This window comes from Parambassis ranga, chromosome 19 (assembly GCF_900634625.1).
Source record: "Parambassis ranga chromosome 19, fParRan2.1, whole genome shotgun sequence".
Classification (NCBI taxonomy): Eukaryota; Metazoa; Chordata; class Actinopteri; family Ambassidae; genus Parambassis; species Parambassis ranga.
The window spans coordinates 11,853,271-11,868,469 of NC_041039.1; the positions used below are offsets into that span (position 1 = coordinate 11,853,271).

A 15,199-nucleotide genomic window follows, 5' to 3' on the forward strand; every position below is an offset into this window, starting at 1 on the left:
AGCACACGTAAGAAGAAATAGAAAATAGATAAATAGAATGAAAACAGGGTGAATTAATGCTTGATTGAAAGCTTGAATGCTTGAAAGAAAAAATTGTAACTTTTGGCATTTGTAAAGTATTTTAAAAATCCACTCTGATAATCTGATATTCGGTGTTTTATAAAAATCATAGAAGAACGCGACGGCGAGACGTCCCCACACTCCAGTATGGTATAGGTGGCGGTAATGCACCTAATGCCACAAGAAGAAGACGGCGAGACGTCATGGTCCAAGTGAGTTTTGATTGGTTGTTGTGTGTTTCCGGTTGCAGCGCTCCTCATTTGAAAGTTTTTTTGTTAGGAGCTGTTGTTGGGGGAGCTCGGTCGCCATTGTTAAAATTATGATTTCGTAATGTTACTACAAGAGGACTTTAGTGAATAACAAGTTTTGTTTCAGCAGTTCGTAAGTAATATCGGTAAGTAAAACTTTAGTAATACACTTAAAAAGGGGTTGCTAAATTGCTTCAGGCTAGTTGCGTTCGTTCCTGAATAATGTAGCATTTAGCTTTTAGGAGCCCAAATAAGCCACGTCAGAAGGGGAAACTGAGTTTATTTGCCAATGGTTTGTGTAGAAAAAAATGTTGTTACTCTCCTCGGTGCTAATTCGAAGGATTACAATTTCGCATGTGGCTACACCAGTGTAGAATAGTGTTTATGTGGCTAACTTGTTAGCTTGGTAAAGTTACGTAGGCCGTTGTTGTTTTTGATAGTTCAAACATGGCTCAGCGTGTGGCCGTATCAGATGGAGGAAACAAGAAGACGTCCAGGGTTCGTGTAGCTGTCCGTCTACGACCCTACATGAGCATCCCCGATGAGAAAGACGAGGGACCGTGTGTACGAGGCCTGGACTCCCAGAACCTGGAAATAATTAACTGGAGGAACGCCACAGAAACAGTGAAATACCAGTCAGTGTCCCCATCGTGTTTTAATTTCTAAAGTTCTGTAAGATTTGTAGTTATTGTACGACAGTAATGAGCGTGATGTTGTGGTTGTTATTTTTTCAGCTTTGATGTTTTTCATGGTGAGCAAACGACTCAGCAAGAGGTTTTTCTGACATCAGTGAAGCCCATACTGCCCCACATCCTGAACGGACAAAATGCCAGCGTGTTTGCTTATGGGCCAACAGGAGCTGGTATGTAAAGTCATCTCTAAATTGTATACATCAGTCTGTTAACAATGTGCTTTTAGTTGTGTACAGGCAGTAGAAGCTCTTAATTTTATTTGAATGTTCAAATGTTTTTATTTATCACAAGGGCATGTAAAGATAGTTTGGTTTGCTGTTTTGTATTTCTGGTTTTTGTATTTTACGGCTTCTTTGTATAAACTTTGCTGTGACTTTTGCAGGTAAAACTCACACCATGCTGGGTAGTGCCAAGGAGCCAGGTGTGATCCCCCGAGCTGTTCGTGAGGTCTTTAATCTGGTCAAAGCCAAGGATGAGGGTGAAGAGTGGGACTATAAGATTGGCATGTCTTATTTGGAAATTTACAATGAGAAGGTATGTATGATTGGCTGCATACACAATATTGTGTGACCCAGCAATGTCTGGTTTTCTGTCCAGAAAACAAACACACATTAGGCCTATATCATGGTCTAAATCAATCAGAGATAGTGAAGGGTGGGACCCCCTGTGTGTATGTTTGAAAATGTGTCTGCTGGAAAACCATAAGAAGAAGAACAAGGTTAAATGGCTAACCCCCATTTAAAAAGTATTTTTATTATTCTGCTAGTGCGGAGCATTGTCTGCCAGTATGATGTTTACATACAGTATACCAGCTAAAACTGTTTATCCTCCTGTAACAGACAAAATGAAAAGGTTCTGTTAGCTGAAGCTCAGCTTTAGAAAGAGAGGAGAAACAAAGGGAAAGAAAGGTGGGGAGGATGAGAGAAGAGAATAGGTATATATATGATGAGATGAGATAAGTGAGGAGAGACAACCAGAAAGTACAGAGAGCGAAAGGAAACAGAGAAATGAAGAATGCTGTATTAACGTTGAATCTTCATTATGGATTTCTGCTGATGGCCTGCAGGATAGAGGAAAAGAAAATGGGGTACATAAGACATGTGGCATACATCAAACATTACAGAGGACAAACATGGTCGGTTATTGTTCTTATCAAGCCAGCTGAAAGATTAGGTATGTGTATTTGTTTATGTTACAGCTGATATCGATAGTAATAAATTAATAACACTAGTGAAACAGAGGTAACACAGATTAACAACATAGGCTGCTGTTGGCATGGATGTCATTGGATATGGCTGTCATTCCTTTTTGTGTCTTTGAGGTATGCATTTATATCATGTGCACAATGACTCCATGTAATCATTCTCCTGTTTTTAGGTGCTAGATCTTCTGTCACCAAACTCACAGGATTTACCAATCAGAGAGGACAAAGACAAAAACATCCTCATCCCTGGCCTCACCCACACTATCATCACCTCCTTCTTAGATTTTGACAAACACTTTGTCCCTGCCACCCTCAATCGTACAACAGCTTCTACCAAACTAAACCAGCGCTCCAGCCGCAGCCACGCAATCCTGCTTATTAAGGTTTGACATGTAAATAGATCATGTTTGCTGATTTTGGTTTTTAAGTGGTTGTTTTGTTCATTAAGTAGCATCTTAAACAGGTCGTGGTCTCTGAGCAGTAGACCAGGATTTGGTAGCAGGTGCTTAAATCAATCCTCTCTTGCAACACTCCCATTAGCCAACAGGGGCTTTCTGGGATTACCATAAGAGAGATACAAGCAGTGACTGTTATCCTTTTTATTTTCTCCTATATTTTTACATGCCATGTTTGTGCACTTCATATGCAGTTTGCCGTACCTTATCTCACCTGCCTTTAACTTGCGTCACTCTACATCTGACCCTTCTGTCATTGCTCCTTCTCAAATCTTTGATCTAGGTTGTACGGACTCGGCGTGTCCCACCTCAACGACAACAGACAGGCAAACTGTATTTGGTAGACTTGGCAGGGTCTGAGGACAACCGCCGCACAGGCAACCAGGGCATCCGTTTGAAGGAGAGTGGCGCCATCAACCTGTCTCTCTTCACGCTCAGCAAAGTGGTGGACTCTCTAAACTCTGGCTCTGCTGTCCGTGTGCCATACAGAGACAGTAAACTGACACGGCTGCTGCAGGACTCCCTGGGAGGCTCGGCACACTCTGTCATGATCACAAACATTGCACCGGAGTACAAATATTATTTTGATACTTTCAGTGCACTGAACTTTGCAGCAAAATCAAAGCTTATTGTAAACAAACCCTTCACCCGTGAAACTGTGGCCGTGCCTGTGCTGCCAGGTAGGTGACACTGATAAAGCAATGCATTCACTTTTTCAGGCAGTGTAAAAGAAATTGAATTTGATCTAAAGGCCAATAGGGGGCACCCATGTCGCTTCCCAGAGGATGATGACTTGCTGGGCCAATGTCTGTGGGCAAGATGGATATGACTTTAGAATTCTACACACATTTTTTTCCTGCCCTTTCTATCTTATTTTTGTCTTTTATCCACTTCTGGTGGTAACAATTTCTGGTTCTTTCTTTCTGGCTTTAATTTAGGCTTTGCAATACATGTTCTTCACCCCCTACAGATCCTGTTGTTATAGTACTTAACTGTTAATTTTCCCTCCTTCTTTCATCTCCAGTGAAGCGGGCCAGGGAGGAACACGAGGCAACTGGGTCTGGCACTGAGCCACAGAAGAAAAGGCAGAAAGAGGAGAAGAAAGATGAGCAAGATGGCTCCTCACCCTCTGCACATTACCACAGGTAAAAGACCGCTCGCATGCTGTCTTATTTGTCTGGCTTTTTAGAGATTCTCTAGCTAGTTGTGAAAGCAAGTCTTTGATTTGCTCCCATTGGCTGCAGCTGCTGTGTCTACTGGGAGAGACAAGCACTGCTTTCCTGCCATCTGTTATGTGAGGGGTACAAGTCTGTCTAGCAGGGATACTTGTGAACATGACATTTTGATCTGAGTCTCAATCTATCCTCATATCCACCCACCTTTCTCCGTCTTGATTTCATTTATGTGCCTTTTTCAGTCTGTCAGAACCATCAGTGATGGACAGACTAATAGCCCTGGAGAAGCTGATGATGGGCTGTCAGGACAAAGATAGACTCAGCGTGCTGAAAGATGTAGCTCAGTCTCGCAAGGAGATCCAGGTGAGAGACTTCATCCACCTTTCAACCTGCTGCTTCAACCTTTTTCTCTTGTGTGTCCGAATTCCAGTCTGGATGTGATTTTAGCAGATGCTGCTGATACTGTCAGATCTTAATACTGATCGATCAGCTCTTCTTCGAGGTTATTTGATAGCGAACCTTGGTGTCCTTTTTGTTTTTTTTCCACAGGAACTCAAAGAGAAGCAAAGGGAGTTTGAGAGCAAGGCCAAACTGTTCAGTCAGCTGGCTGGAGAGAAGTCGATGTCAAAACAAGAGCCTTCCTTCAAGAACAACATAGCTCCCCTGCAGAGAAAACAGACAAACGCATCAAAACCCAATAAGCAGCAGGCCGTAGTCCAACCTCTGCAAGGTGTGTGTAAAAATGACAAATTCATTATAAATGATTAAACTAAAACTGTAAGTGTGTCAGATATTGTCTTTTTAGTGTTAAATGGAAAAAATGACCTTGGATAACCTTTCCTGTTATGTGAACCTCTATTATTCATGTTTCTTTATAGAGTTGTTACTCACTAATTCTGTCATGTTGGATCACTACAGCTATTGATGAGCAGCAATGTGATACAAAAGCTTGATGTACAATATCTGAGCCAGAAAATGTATTGAATAACGATGAAGGGGAATTATTTTTTCACCCCTCAGCAACCTAGAGAGTAAGCCAGTTTGCTCTCCTGCCAAACTTTTGGCTTTAAAGTAGCCAAAACATGACCTCGTTGTTGATACTTTTCTGTAGAAAATAGTATTTCAATGCAGCAGTAAATAAATTTAATGTTTGTACTGTGTGTGGTTTCCTTCCCGTCAGTGTCCCGGCTCCAGCCTCTTCAGCAGCCGGCAGTTGTCAAGAAACAGAGTGTCTGCGTCAAGAAGAAAGAGAAGAAGCTTTCAAACCTGGTTGAGGTCAGCATCCGAGCCGTGACTGTGCTTGTGCTTGGCTTGACACATCTGCAGAGTTGCAAGCATCAGATACACGCTGACGTAGTGCATTAGCTCCAGTTTGTTTTTTGACTCGGCAGATACTGCAGGATCTCAGGTTTATTAGGTCAAAATTGACCTCTAGACACAAGTACACAAATAAATGTTGGTTGGTTCTCATGAATTGCATTTGTATATTTTTGTACTTAGTCTCCAGAAGGTAAAGAGAACATGCAGGAGAATGCGTGGGAGTCTCAGCTTGATACATCTCTACTGGAGCAATCCAGACAAAAAATCCTTCACATTCTGAACTCCGGCTGCCTCAAAGAGTTGAAAGCTCTGCAGCAGATTGGCGACAAGAAGGCAAAGCTCATCCTTGGTTGGAGGGAGATCCATGGTCACTTCACAAAGGTTAGGAAATGTCACATTAGATTTGTTATACGATCTTATTTAGCATATTCTGTATTGACTTGATGTGATTTGTGTAATTTTCCAGTTGGAAGATCTTATAAAAGTTGAAGGCATGACGGAGAAGAGATTTTCCTCGTTCATGAAGGTGAGTCCTTAGGAACCTGCGTTTAAGCCATGCTGGCAGTCGAGCTGTACAAGTATACCTGTGTACAGTTCCACCGTAGTTTGCTGTTATCGTGAAATGTCTCAAATACAAAAAAATCATCACTACATGAGTCCTTGGCCTCTTTTATCTTCACACCACATGCAAATCCTGATAATATATTAGAAATAAATGACTTTCTATAGACCCAGCGTTCACCACAATTTCAAGCTTAATACTGTAGGTACTGCTCCAGAATACTGCTCCAGAATACTGCTCCAGAACTGGGCGGGCATGCACCATTGTTACCCACGAACATGGAAAAAGCTTTGTTATAAATTTATGAGGTTATTACTTATTCTGCTTGGAGCTGAGAAGGAGAATGGCTTGTTTACTGGCACAAGGAAATAGGCATCTGGTGTGAATATCCAGGCTGATGATCTCATCAGAATTGACACATGGTGTTTCGGCCTCCTGTCTGAACCCAGAGCAGCTGTAGATTCATCCAGTCATACCACCATGTTAAAGTGTAGTTTTCCTCCTTTACCTAGAGGGCAATCGGAAGCAGGCACTTTAAAATGTGGATTTTCTATCTGCTCTGTAGATCACATTGAGGCGGTTTTGATGGTTATATATATAAAATTTAATATCTGGAAAAGACGGCATTATTACTGTATGGTGTCAGTGTTCATTCATTGCTTGATCTCTTTTTTTTTGCAGGCAAACATCGTGAGCGCCATGGGAAACTGATTTTTATTTATCAAACCCACTGTACATATTTTTTTTAATTTTTTTATTCTGAATTTCTTTATTGATACTTTTATGCTTGACTGATGTTTTTGTAGTTACTGCTGCACTCCAGCTGGTGGCGCACCATTGCTTTTAATAAAGATCTGTTATCATTATAAATGTTTTTACGTATTTATTTCATGTTGGCAAATGAATGTGATGGTCAGCTTCACCTCTGGGGTTAATGTTACCCTCCCTGATGGACTCAGGGACTGTTTCACTGACTGTTTCCAGTTTTTAAAGCTAATTAATTTGAACGGTGTAGAGGCTGGAGGACACCGTATTCAATGCTGCATCACTGGATTAATATTGAATGTTGGAAGATGTTTTTGGGTGATGAGATGAGGATGCTATAATCCACCCCCTCTTCCTCCTCCTCCTCTTTCTCCCACAGCACGTAGTCTGGTGGATTTCACTTTTCATTTCACACACACACACACACACCCTCCTCTCCGATCCACCCTGCCTTCCTGGAGACTCCGTCCATCCCAGCATCACACTGCACCCGAGCAAAGCTACACACACACGCGGATTTTTAGACACACGTTTGTGGAGATACGCTGGGTTTACAGAGGACATGCTTGGTCGATTCTGATTTTTTTTTTTTTTAATTTATTTTCTTTTTTTTTCTTCCACACCTGAGAATTTTCACGATGCCAAAGCCAGGGACGACCCGGCTGTGATGTGACAAAGGCTGGAATAAAGAAAAAGGTCAGTTTGCAGTAGTTTCTTCTGTAAATGTGATAAATGCAGAAATAATCATGCATTTGTGTTGGGATTGCTTTCAATGCAAGAAGCCAACGCGTGCATTTTTTTCTTTTTCTGCTTATCATTGCAATTTAGCAGGCTAATTAATGAGCAGCCTCCCGGCCCCGTCTATCCTCCAGTATTTTTCCTTTGTCCTCATCCCTCGTTTTTTACTGCTTTGTCCTTTTCAAGCTTTTGTTCTGCGCCTAACAACAGCCACCCTATGCCTTTTTAGCGGGTTGTGTACACACACACGATGAAACGAAGCTATGTACACACCTGCTCTGTGAGACCATGGCTGCTGTCGTTTCAACCTGCTTCCATCCGCCGTGCCTTTGTGCTGCTGTGCGTGTCATTGTGACCTGAGAAAGGCTCCTCTGCTATTTTTCCATGTGTATTTATAAAGCAGCAGCGTGAGAAGTGATCAAAAATACGGATAAATGTCAAGTGGTTGATTTAAGCGGATTATCCTGATAGTGAGCCTGCATCCCAACTCTGAAGCTGCAAAAACAGAATTTATTTAGAGACTGGACACAAAAAATACATCTAAACTAGCAGTCATGTGTTATTAATAAATTATGCATATGTGCAAAATTGTTATTGGACCTGTGAATGGTTTCCTGGAAAATAATTAACTTAAATAATAACCCACTATCCTCTGGCTATTGTCAGTAATGGAAAGGGGAACACTGAACACTGTCCTAGGTCAAGCTGACTCTGCAGTTATATCTTTTTGGCACTAGTGTAAACGCAACACCTGACCTGATGGACACATTTTTATCCTGTTTGTCCATCTGAGTCATTATTATAACCAGTCTCCTTTAAAACAGAGCTTGAACGTTGTTTCCTCGGTGTCGAGTGAGGTAAAAGATGTAAAAGCGTCACCATGGTAACACAATTACATGTTTTTCTGCTGTTTACTAAACCTGTCCCAAATAAAGGATGTTTTTCTTACCCACCAGTATATCTGCTGTATTAATTTCTAATAATAATAACAATGCATGGATAATCAGTAAAAACAGTGTATTCAAATAGCAGAATTCTTTATTTTTAGTGTATTTTAATATAAGAATTCACCTTTATTTTCACACATTCCTCCCCTTGTAATTTTTGTACAATCCCTAAGGAGCTTCTTTTTATAACTAAGGTTAAAACCACTTTCCTGCCCCCTCTTCCTCTTCCCAGGTGTACGTACAGGCAGCTCACACAGGACTGGACCACAAATAGAGGCTTGATTTTTGCCATCAGCATGGCTGTGAACATGATTCCAGCTCCAGCCATTTGGCCCGGGGAAGAACAACCATCGCTGCTGGACCAGGAGGCCTCTCTGTCGAGCCAAGCCCCCGTCTCTGTGCCATGTCAATCAGTCAGAGGCGAAGAACTCATCAACAGCAGCAGCAGCCCGACCATCACGCGGCCTCCCCGCAGCAAATCCAAAGGAGAGCTGGTCATAGTCATCAACGAGAAACTGAAGAACAGTAAGTGGCTGACTTTGACCTCACGTTGAGGCAGCAGGAGGGTGGAGGCCCGGTCGTGCAGCTGCTTAGTCAGCTCACTCAGCGAAAGTCACATTCTAGTGCATGAATGAACTCCTGAGAGATTACACACACACACACACACACAAACAGTCATACACACACGTTTACCTCTCCCACCGTTTCAAACTTTCCCCGTCCTTTTACACCCTTCATGTGTAGGTAATGGGATCCACCCAGTGCCTGCCGAGTGCACGTCTCCAGTCATCTGCTCACCCCCAAAAAGACAACACTCCATCTCCTACCCACATCACGGCAAAACCAGGAAGGGAAGCAGGGCGAGCTCCATAGGCTACACCGCATTCTCGCCAAGGCCATCGCTTTCTCGTCACTCCAGCATCGCCACCAACCCACCCCTGGACCGGACCAAGGTCAAAGACTACCTCCTCTTGTCTGTGCTGGCCTGCTTCTGCCCTGTGTGGCCCATCAACATCGTTGGATTTGTCTACTCCATCATGGTAAGAACAGGGTGGTTCTATCTCATGAGCTTCCTGTTTAAATCTGTGTCACACAGACGCTAACTGATGGTTTGATCTCCTCCTTCAGTCCAAGAACAGTCTCGAGCAGGGAAACCTGGACGGCGCCGTGCGTCTGGGACGTGTGGCCAAGATGCTCTCTGTGGTGTCGCTAGTAGGAGGGACGGTCATTATCATCGCCTGCATTGTCAACCTGGCCAGTGAGTGTCCCAAATCTGACCTTTAAACCCTTAACCTCACCTTTTTACCTCCCGTGCAGCCGTCCACAGTTCCTCCCGCTGAACTGAGGGTTCATAGCAGTAGAACTGTTTAATCCAGCATATAGAACATTTAGGTCCAATCTGAGCATCTGAACAGTCCCAACGTCTGCACACATCTTTATACACTGCGTCACTTTAGAAACCATGTCCAGCTCCACACAAAGCGCACAACATTAAGTGCTCGGACCATATTTGCACGGGTCGGCCTCCACCTATAAAGCGACTGCATGCCTCAGTTTGTCATGTGAAATGTGTAGTCCACCATGTACAATATGTGAAGTCTTGTTGTTGCTGTATGTACATATGCTGTATGTCAGTGTGTGAGCTGGTGACAGACTCACACGTCAAATCTATGTGGATTTATTGTACCTTTGGAAAAAATAAAGGGATTTCTGATAAGGGACTAGTATTTGTCTTGTACAGTATTTAAAGGTCAGACAGTTAAATTTTCATTTCAGTTCAAGCAGATACTTATCTGTACTTTGCTTCTGAATGCACACAGCCAGTTGGGTCTCATTAAGCCAAGAGATGCCCTAATTAGCTCAATGACTGGAAGAGCAATTGTAGGCACAACTTGAGTTTAAGAGCTCGGGGACTCGGCAAACCTTGTTTTTCCTCATTATGTAACTGTCCTCTGTGGTCTGTGAAAGTTTATACATCCATATTGAGTTGCAGAATATATAGCTATAACTAATACGCTTCCCTTTTCTTTTTTTAGTAAATGTGAAAACCTGAGTTTCATACCACGATGAAACTGGATAAGGCAACTGACCGTCTGGCTCTCACCTGCACCACCATCTTTACCGCCTAGTCATTACCTGGATGTGTGACAAATATGCACCCGATATACAGCGCTTACTTATATTTCTGTAATCTACTTACATCCCTTTTTGCTAATGGAGGAAAAATACAATATGCAAATGCTGCTGCTGCTCTCCGTCTGGGGAAAGGGGTGGGTGGAGATGTTAGATGAGAGGGGCAGTCAGGCTAATCAGTTCCTTCATATTCTGGCCAACACCTTCAGAACGATTTTTAAGAAAGACACTTTGAAAAAATCCCATCACTGCTGGACTGGAAAACAAAAAAAGGGGGGGGGGGTACCAAAGTAGGTGGTTAGAGGAGGATTGGCACATCCAACAGAAATGACCGCCAAAGCCCACCCTTCATTGCACCACCAACGTCAGCTTAAATCCCCACAGACACACAGAGAGAGAGAGAGCGAGAGAGAGAGAGAGGCTCTGGAGTTTTGTAATCACACCAGAAATTCATCCGTTTTCCTCACAGAAGACGAAAACCCCGCTCTGTCCTCTCGCTTCAGACTGTTCTCTGCAGGGCTCTCATGATGCCCTACATCCTGTGTTTGACAGTGAGGTGGCAGAAGAGGATGAGAGGGAGAGGCTTACCATGGACTAATAGCTATGGGTGCTAAAAAAGGAAGGAAGGAAGGAAAGAATATGGAAAGTCTCTCGCATGAAGGCACAGTCACCACAGCGAGGAAAAAAAAATGTGCCAAATAAAAGAATTTAGAGGAAAACTTTCCAATTGTTTTTACTCAACTGTATATCTGCTCAGTACTGCTGACCACTGTGAGCCAGGAAACACACAAACACACAACAACACAACCCCCCCCCCCACCCCCTCTGCAACGTAGCAACACAAACACAATGAATCATTTTACAGTGAAGCTGATTGTGCTACATCATCTGTATTTTGATAATGTTTGTAAAAGATCATTTTGAAACAGGAAAAACATTTGACGTGCAGTGACAGATGGTGGTTGTATTGTATAATCGAGCGTGGGCATTAATATTTGTTTAACAAATGAAATAGCTCTCAGTCAAAGATGTGGCTGCACCCACAGGTAGCCCACGCCCTGTGACCACAACCTTTATTTAAACCTGGATGTGTCGGCCCATTTATATACTGTATTTGTTGTTGTATGCGATAGTATGGTTTGTTTGTTTGTTTTGCCTTTCTTTGGGGGGGGGGGGGGTGGATTTGGTAGCAGCTTAGTAGCAACTCGTTTTTACAATCTGGTTTCTAATGATTATAATAGTTAAAGAGTCTCCTGTGTAACCTTAACTAACCTCTGATCTTTATCTACCTGTGGTTCTCACTGTGATCTGAAACGAGCTGGTTTCATTCAAGAAACAGATACAATCTTTCTGTAAGCATTTATTTCCTTTGTTATAATCTTGTAAATTTAATTGTCGATGTATTCTGCAGATATAAACCTCAATATTGTGATAACTCTCTAGATGATATGAGTTAGCATTGATTAGTGAAATGTAGGCACAGAAACAGCCTCCTGACAGTCATTGTACTCCCACCGAGCTTCTATAATCTTTGTGGTTATTGGCATGTTGTGGATTTTTATTAATTGTATGATGATAGAAATTGACAAAGGTGAGCTGACACTTGGATTATTATACTTCTGCAGCACATTCATAATAAAGACACAGTGCATGTAACGGTGGTTCTCGGTCTTGTTTTGAAAAGCAGATTAGAAGTGAGAGGGATTGTTTGCAATTTAGCAGATGAGAGTGAAAATAAAAGAGCAAGTATTAATGTGTTTCTCTCCGTGTTGTGATAGTGTGTAAGCCGCCTGCCTGGCTGCTGTTGTCAGGCGGTGAAGCAGCAGACAGCAGGAAGAGCAACATGCTGAAGGGAGGAGGCCTGGAGCACAAACACAGAAACACAGTCAGATGGGTTGTAATGAGACTTTAAGCCTCAGATGACTTCAACAAAAAATTATTTTTTTAAACCCTAAAAGATGGTGCTCTCCTGCTTAATGTGCTCATAACAGTAACAGTGACTCAGCTTAAATGTTTGTTATAACAAAACATGGGAGTAAAAGTGTGGGCTTCGGGGTTCTTCCCATTTGCTACGCATCATGTAGTATTTTCTTGTATTTTTAATTGTTATCATTATTTTTTTGTGCAGCAGTTTGGCACCAAACCGATGCTGCTCCATTGAACAGTGTTTAACCGAGAGCTCAAAACAACACGAAGGGCCAAAAACAACATTTGGATTGAGCGCCGTGGGCCAAATTCTGCCGTTTACACCATTTCCACAACAGTGCTCTTAGATCAAAATGGTAATGAAACAGGCCAAAGAGATTGTGGCTGATTTCAGTAGACTTCAACAGTCAGGTGGGAGACTGTATGTCAGTATGTTTTAGTAAAGGATTTCATTTTGTGCCGAATATAACACAGTGGCCGTCACCTCGACACATATTATCAGCAGAGTCTAGAGGATGTTTTTCTCCAAATCATAAAAATGCGTCGTGATAGAGAAAAATACAGGGGATGAAAAATTACATGAAAACATCACACTATTCACACAAAAATAAAAAATGGCCACCTTCAGTTTACGAATGTCACATCTCTCCACACAAACTCCCTGACTTCACAGATAGAGAAAAAAACAACCACATTAACAGAAACACTGACAACATCATCTGACAGCAGCACATTTCTGGTCACCAGCGTTCACATTCTGACAGCTAAAGGTATTTTTCTTCACACTCAGCTAATTTGAGAGTAGGTGTTCAGTACAGTACTTGCTCGGAAAGGGATCAGTGTACCAGACAGAGGCACATCCAGATGCAATAAGTGGGTCAGGGATTATCCTGCTGGGTCACATAAACACTGAGGCTGTGAGTCAGCTTGGCAGCGTTCGGATGCATCATGATCATCCTGTCAGTCTGCATGGGAAAACACACGCACTGACCTGTGGCGATGCTGTTCTCTTACTGCCTGCTGCAGAGAGAAAGACAGGCAGAGCACTAGGGCTGAAAACTAAATCATTTAAATCAAGTGTGAATTAATCCTCAAATAAACTGGTGTAGAAGAAGGCGTCCCAGTGAGCTTCAACAGTGCAACTGTACACACAATACTGAAGCAGCTACACAGAATCCAGTCATCATTATTTTTTTAATCATTTACACCTAGTTAAATTAACCTCAGGAGAAAATGAAGACTTTCATCATTTTCCTCTGGCTCAGATCATTTACATCCTGTCTCCATCCCCACAGACAGACTTAATAATTAATGCAACATATCAACAATGATTAATTGCACACGTCAGATGTCCTCAAAATGAGACATAAATGAATTATTAATTATGTATTTCTATTTAAACAGTCCTAATACATTATAACTACATGTATGATTATTATTACTTCTTTGTGGATTTTGATATGCATAATCCAATCTAATCTGAAATCTAATCTAATCTAATCTAATCTAATCTAATCTAATCTGATGATCAGACTTATTCTGTGACTTTTTGATGCCTGTTTAAAGGCTGTGTTTAAAGTTTTTGTTAAATTTGTTAAATCTGTACAAGCCTTCTAATGAACTGGTGTATAAGTGAGCACCTTTTATAAAATGTAGTTTAATTGAAAAGCAATGAGAGCTTCAGGCAGTTGTTTGGCCTGTTATTACTCTATAGCACAGCTGCTGTCCTTCCTGCCATCACGCTGCCACTAGGTGGCAGTAATGCACTCATTATAGATCTGCGATGGTGACTTATCACTGAGGGATCCCTGTAATAATTCTCCTGGTAGTGTGACTCCACTAGTCAATGGGAGGTCATGGAGGCTCTTTTTATCTTTATGCTTTCATGTTTATTGTGACGCCAGCTTTATATTGATTAATGATTCGTATGATTAGTTCTTGTGAAGCAAATCAAATTTTAAACAGATGTTTTAAAACTTGTCTGCATCCCTCGAGGGTCTGTTTGTTATTCTTTCTTCTGTTTAAAGGTCATGTTATCCATTTAGAGTGATCATTTTTTTGCTGTTATCGGAGCTTCTGACACTGATGGTCATTTGTTTTTAATTAAACATCTTCATCAGTGGCTGTTATTGCTTCTCCACAGAGACTGGAAAGAGAGCGTGTGCTGTCCTCTGCTTTTACTTCTGCAGTAATCTCAGGCTTGATCTTAAAATCCAGTCTTGTCGAGTCTTTTCCCCTGCAGATTCATAAAGTGTGTAAAAGGAGATCTTTTCTTCTCTTTTTATCTGCAAACACTCATGTATGTTTTATTACAAATGGACTGAGTGTTCTGAATCTTTAATGTTTTAAGAACACCTGAGGTGAATCTTAAAGGATTCAACAGAAAAAGTTGCACTGTTTAATTTATATTACAGCATCACATTGGATTAGTATGAGACTGAGTGCAGTTCTTGTTGCTGTCTGTGTTTCACAGTGCCTCTGTTTGCACCCGGACAATGATCATTTGGTGTAATAACTCTTGACACCAGCAGGTGGCAGTATTCTGTATCTTTTTTTTAAGAAAAGTGGAAAAAGTCTGTACTTTTGCTCTGCAGCGTCGGACTACATGCTTTTAAAACCCAAGGTGCAATCTGCAGTCTCACCACTAGATGACACAAATGCCTACATACTGGCCCTTTAAAATAATATACTGTAAATTAAGATTTCATATTGAAAATGTATTCTGTTTTTGTCCAGTTTTTTATTTTGATTGCATTCACGTTATTGTTCCCTTTAATAAATGAATGAACATTAGTATATGTGATACTGCTGTGGCAGAAGGACAGACAGACGGTGTTGCAGTGTAGCACAGCCTGGAACAAACAGAGACAAAGGTGAAACCGTAGCAGCCGTCTCTCATTTCTCACAGGGCTTGTTCCCCCCTCAGGATGCTGGAGAAAATGCATGATAATCACAAATGGAACACCTGCAAAAA

The 15,199-nt window shown here is 41.7% G+C and overlaps 2 protein-coding genes across 4 annotated transcripts; both read left to right on the top strand.

The window, feature by feature from the left end:
- The first annotated feature begins 314 nt into the window (after positions 1 to 314).
- kif22 (kinesin family member 22) lies at positions 315 to 6,543 on the top strand. 2 transcript variants are annotated; one of them, XM_028431107.1, is made up of 13 exons: positions 315 to 454; positions 749 to 943; positions 1,043 to 1,170; positions 1,383 to 1,534; positions 2,378 to 2,587; positions 2,943 to 3,339; positions 3,684 to 3,804; positions 4,077 to 4,197; positions 4,384 to 4,564; positions 5,015 to 5,109; positions 5,335 to 5,535; positions 5,621 to 5,680; positions 6,398 to 6,543. In XM_028431107.1, exons 2-13 carry the CDS (start codon positions 756 to 758, stop codon positions 6,425 to 6,427), a joined length of 1,884 nt encoding a protein of 627 aa, XP_028286908.1. In that variant the 5' UTR covers positions 315 to 454; positions 749 to 755; the 3' UTR covers positions 6,428 to 6,543. The 2 variants fall into 2 exon arrangements, with proteins under 2 accessions (XP_028286908.1, XP_028286909.1); XM_028431108.1 differs by having other exon boundaries at positions 338 to 454; positions 729 to 943.
- Positions 6,544 to 6,984: 441 nt separating this feature from the next.
- Positions 6,985 to 11,459, top strand: prrt2 (proline-rich transmembrane protein 2). 2 transcript variants are annotated; one of them, XM_028431533.1, is made up of 5 exons: positions 6,985 to 7,177; positions 8,399 to 8,691; positions 8,905 to 9,206; positions 9,295 to 9,424; positions 10,203 to 11,459. In XM_028431533.1, the coding sequence occupies exons 2-5, from the start codon at positions 8,463 to 8,465 to the stop codon at positions 10,217 to 10,219; spliced, it is 678 nt and encodes a 225-aa protein (XP_028287334.1). In that variant the 5' UTR covers positions 6,985 to 7,177; positions 8,399 to 8,462; the 3' UTR covers positions 10,220 to 11,459. The 2 variants fall into 2 exon arrangements, with proteins under 2 accessions (XP_028287334.1, XP_028287335.1); XM_028431534.1 differs by having other exon boundaries at positions 8,911 to 9,206.
- Positions 11,460 to 15,199: the final 3,740 nt, after the last annotated feature.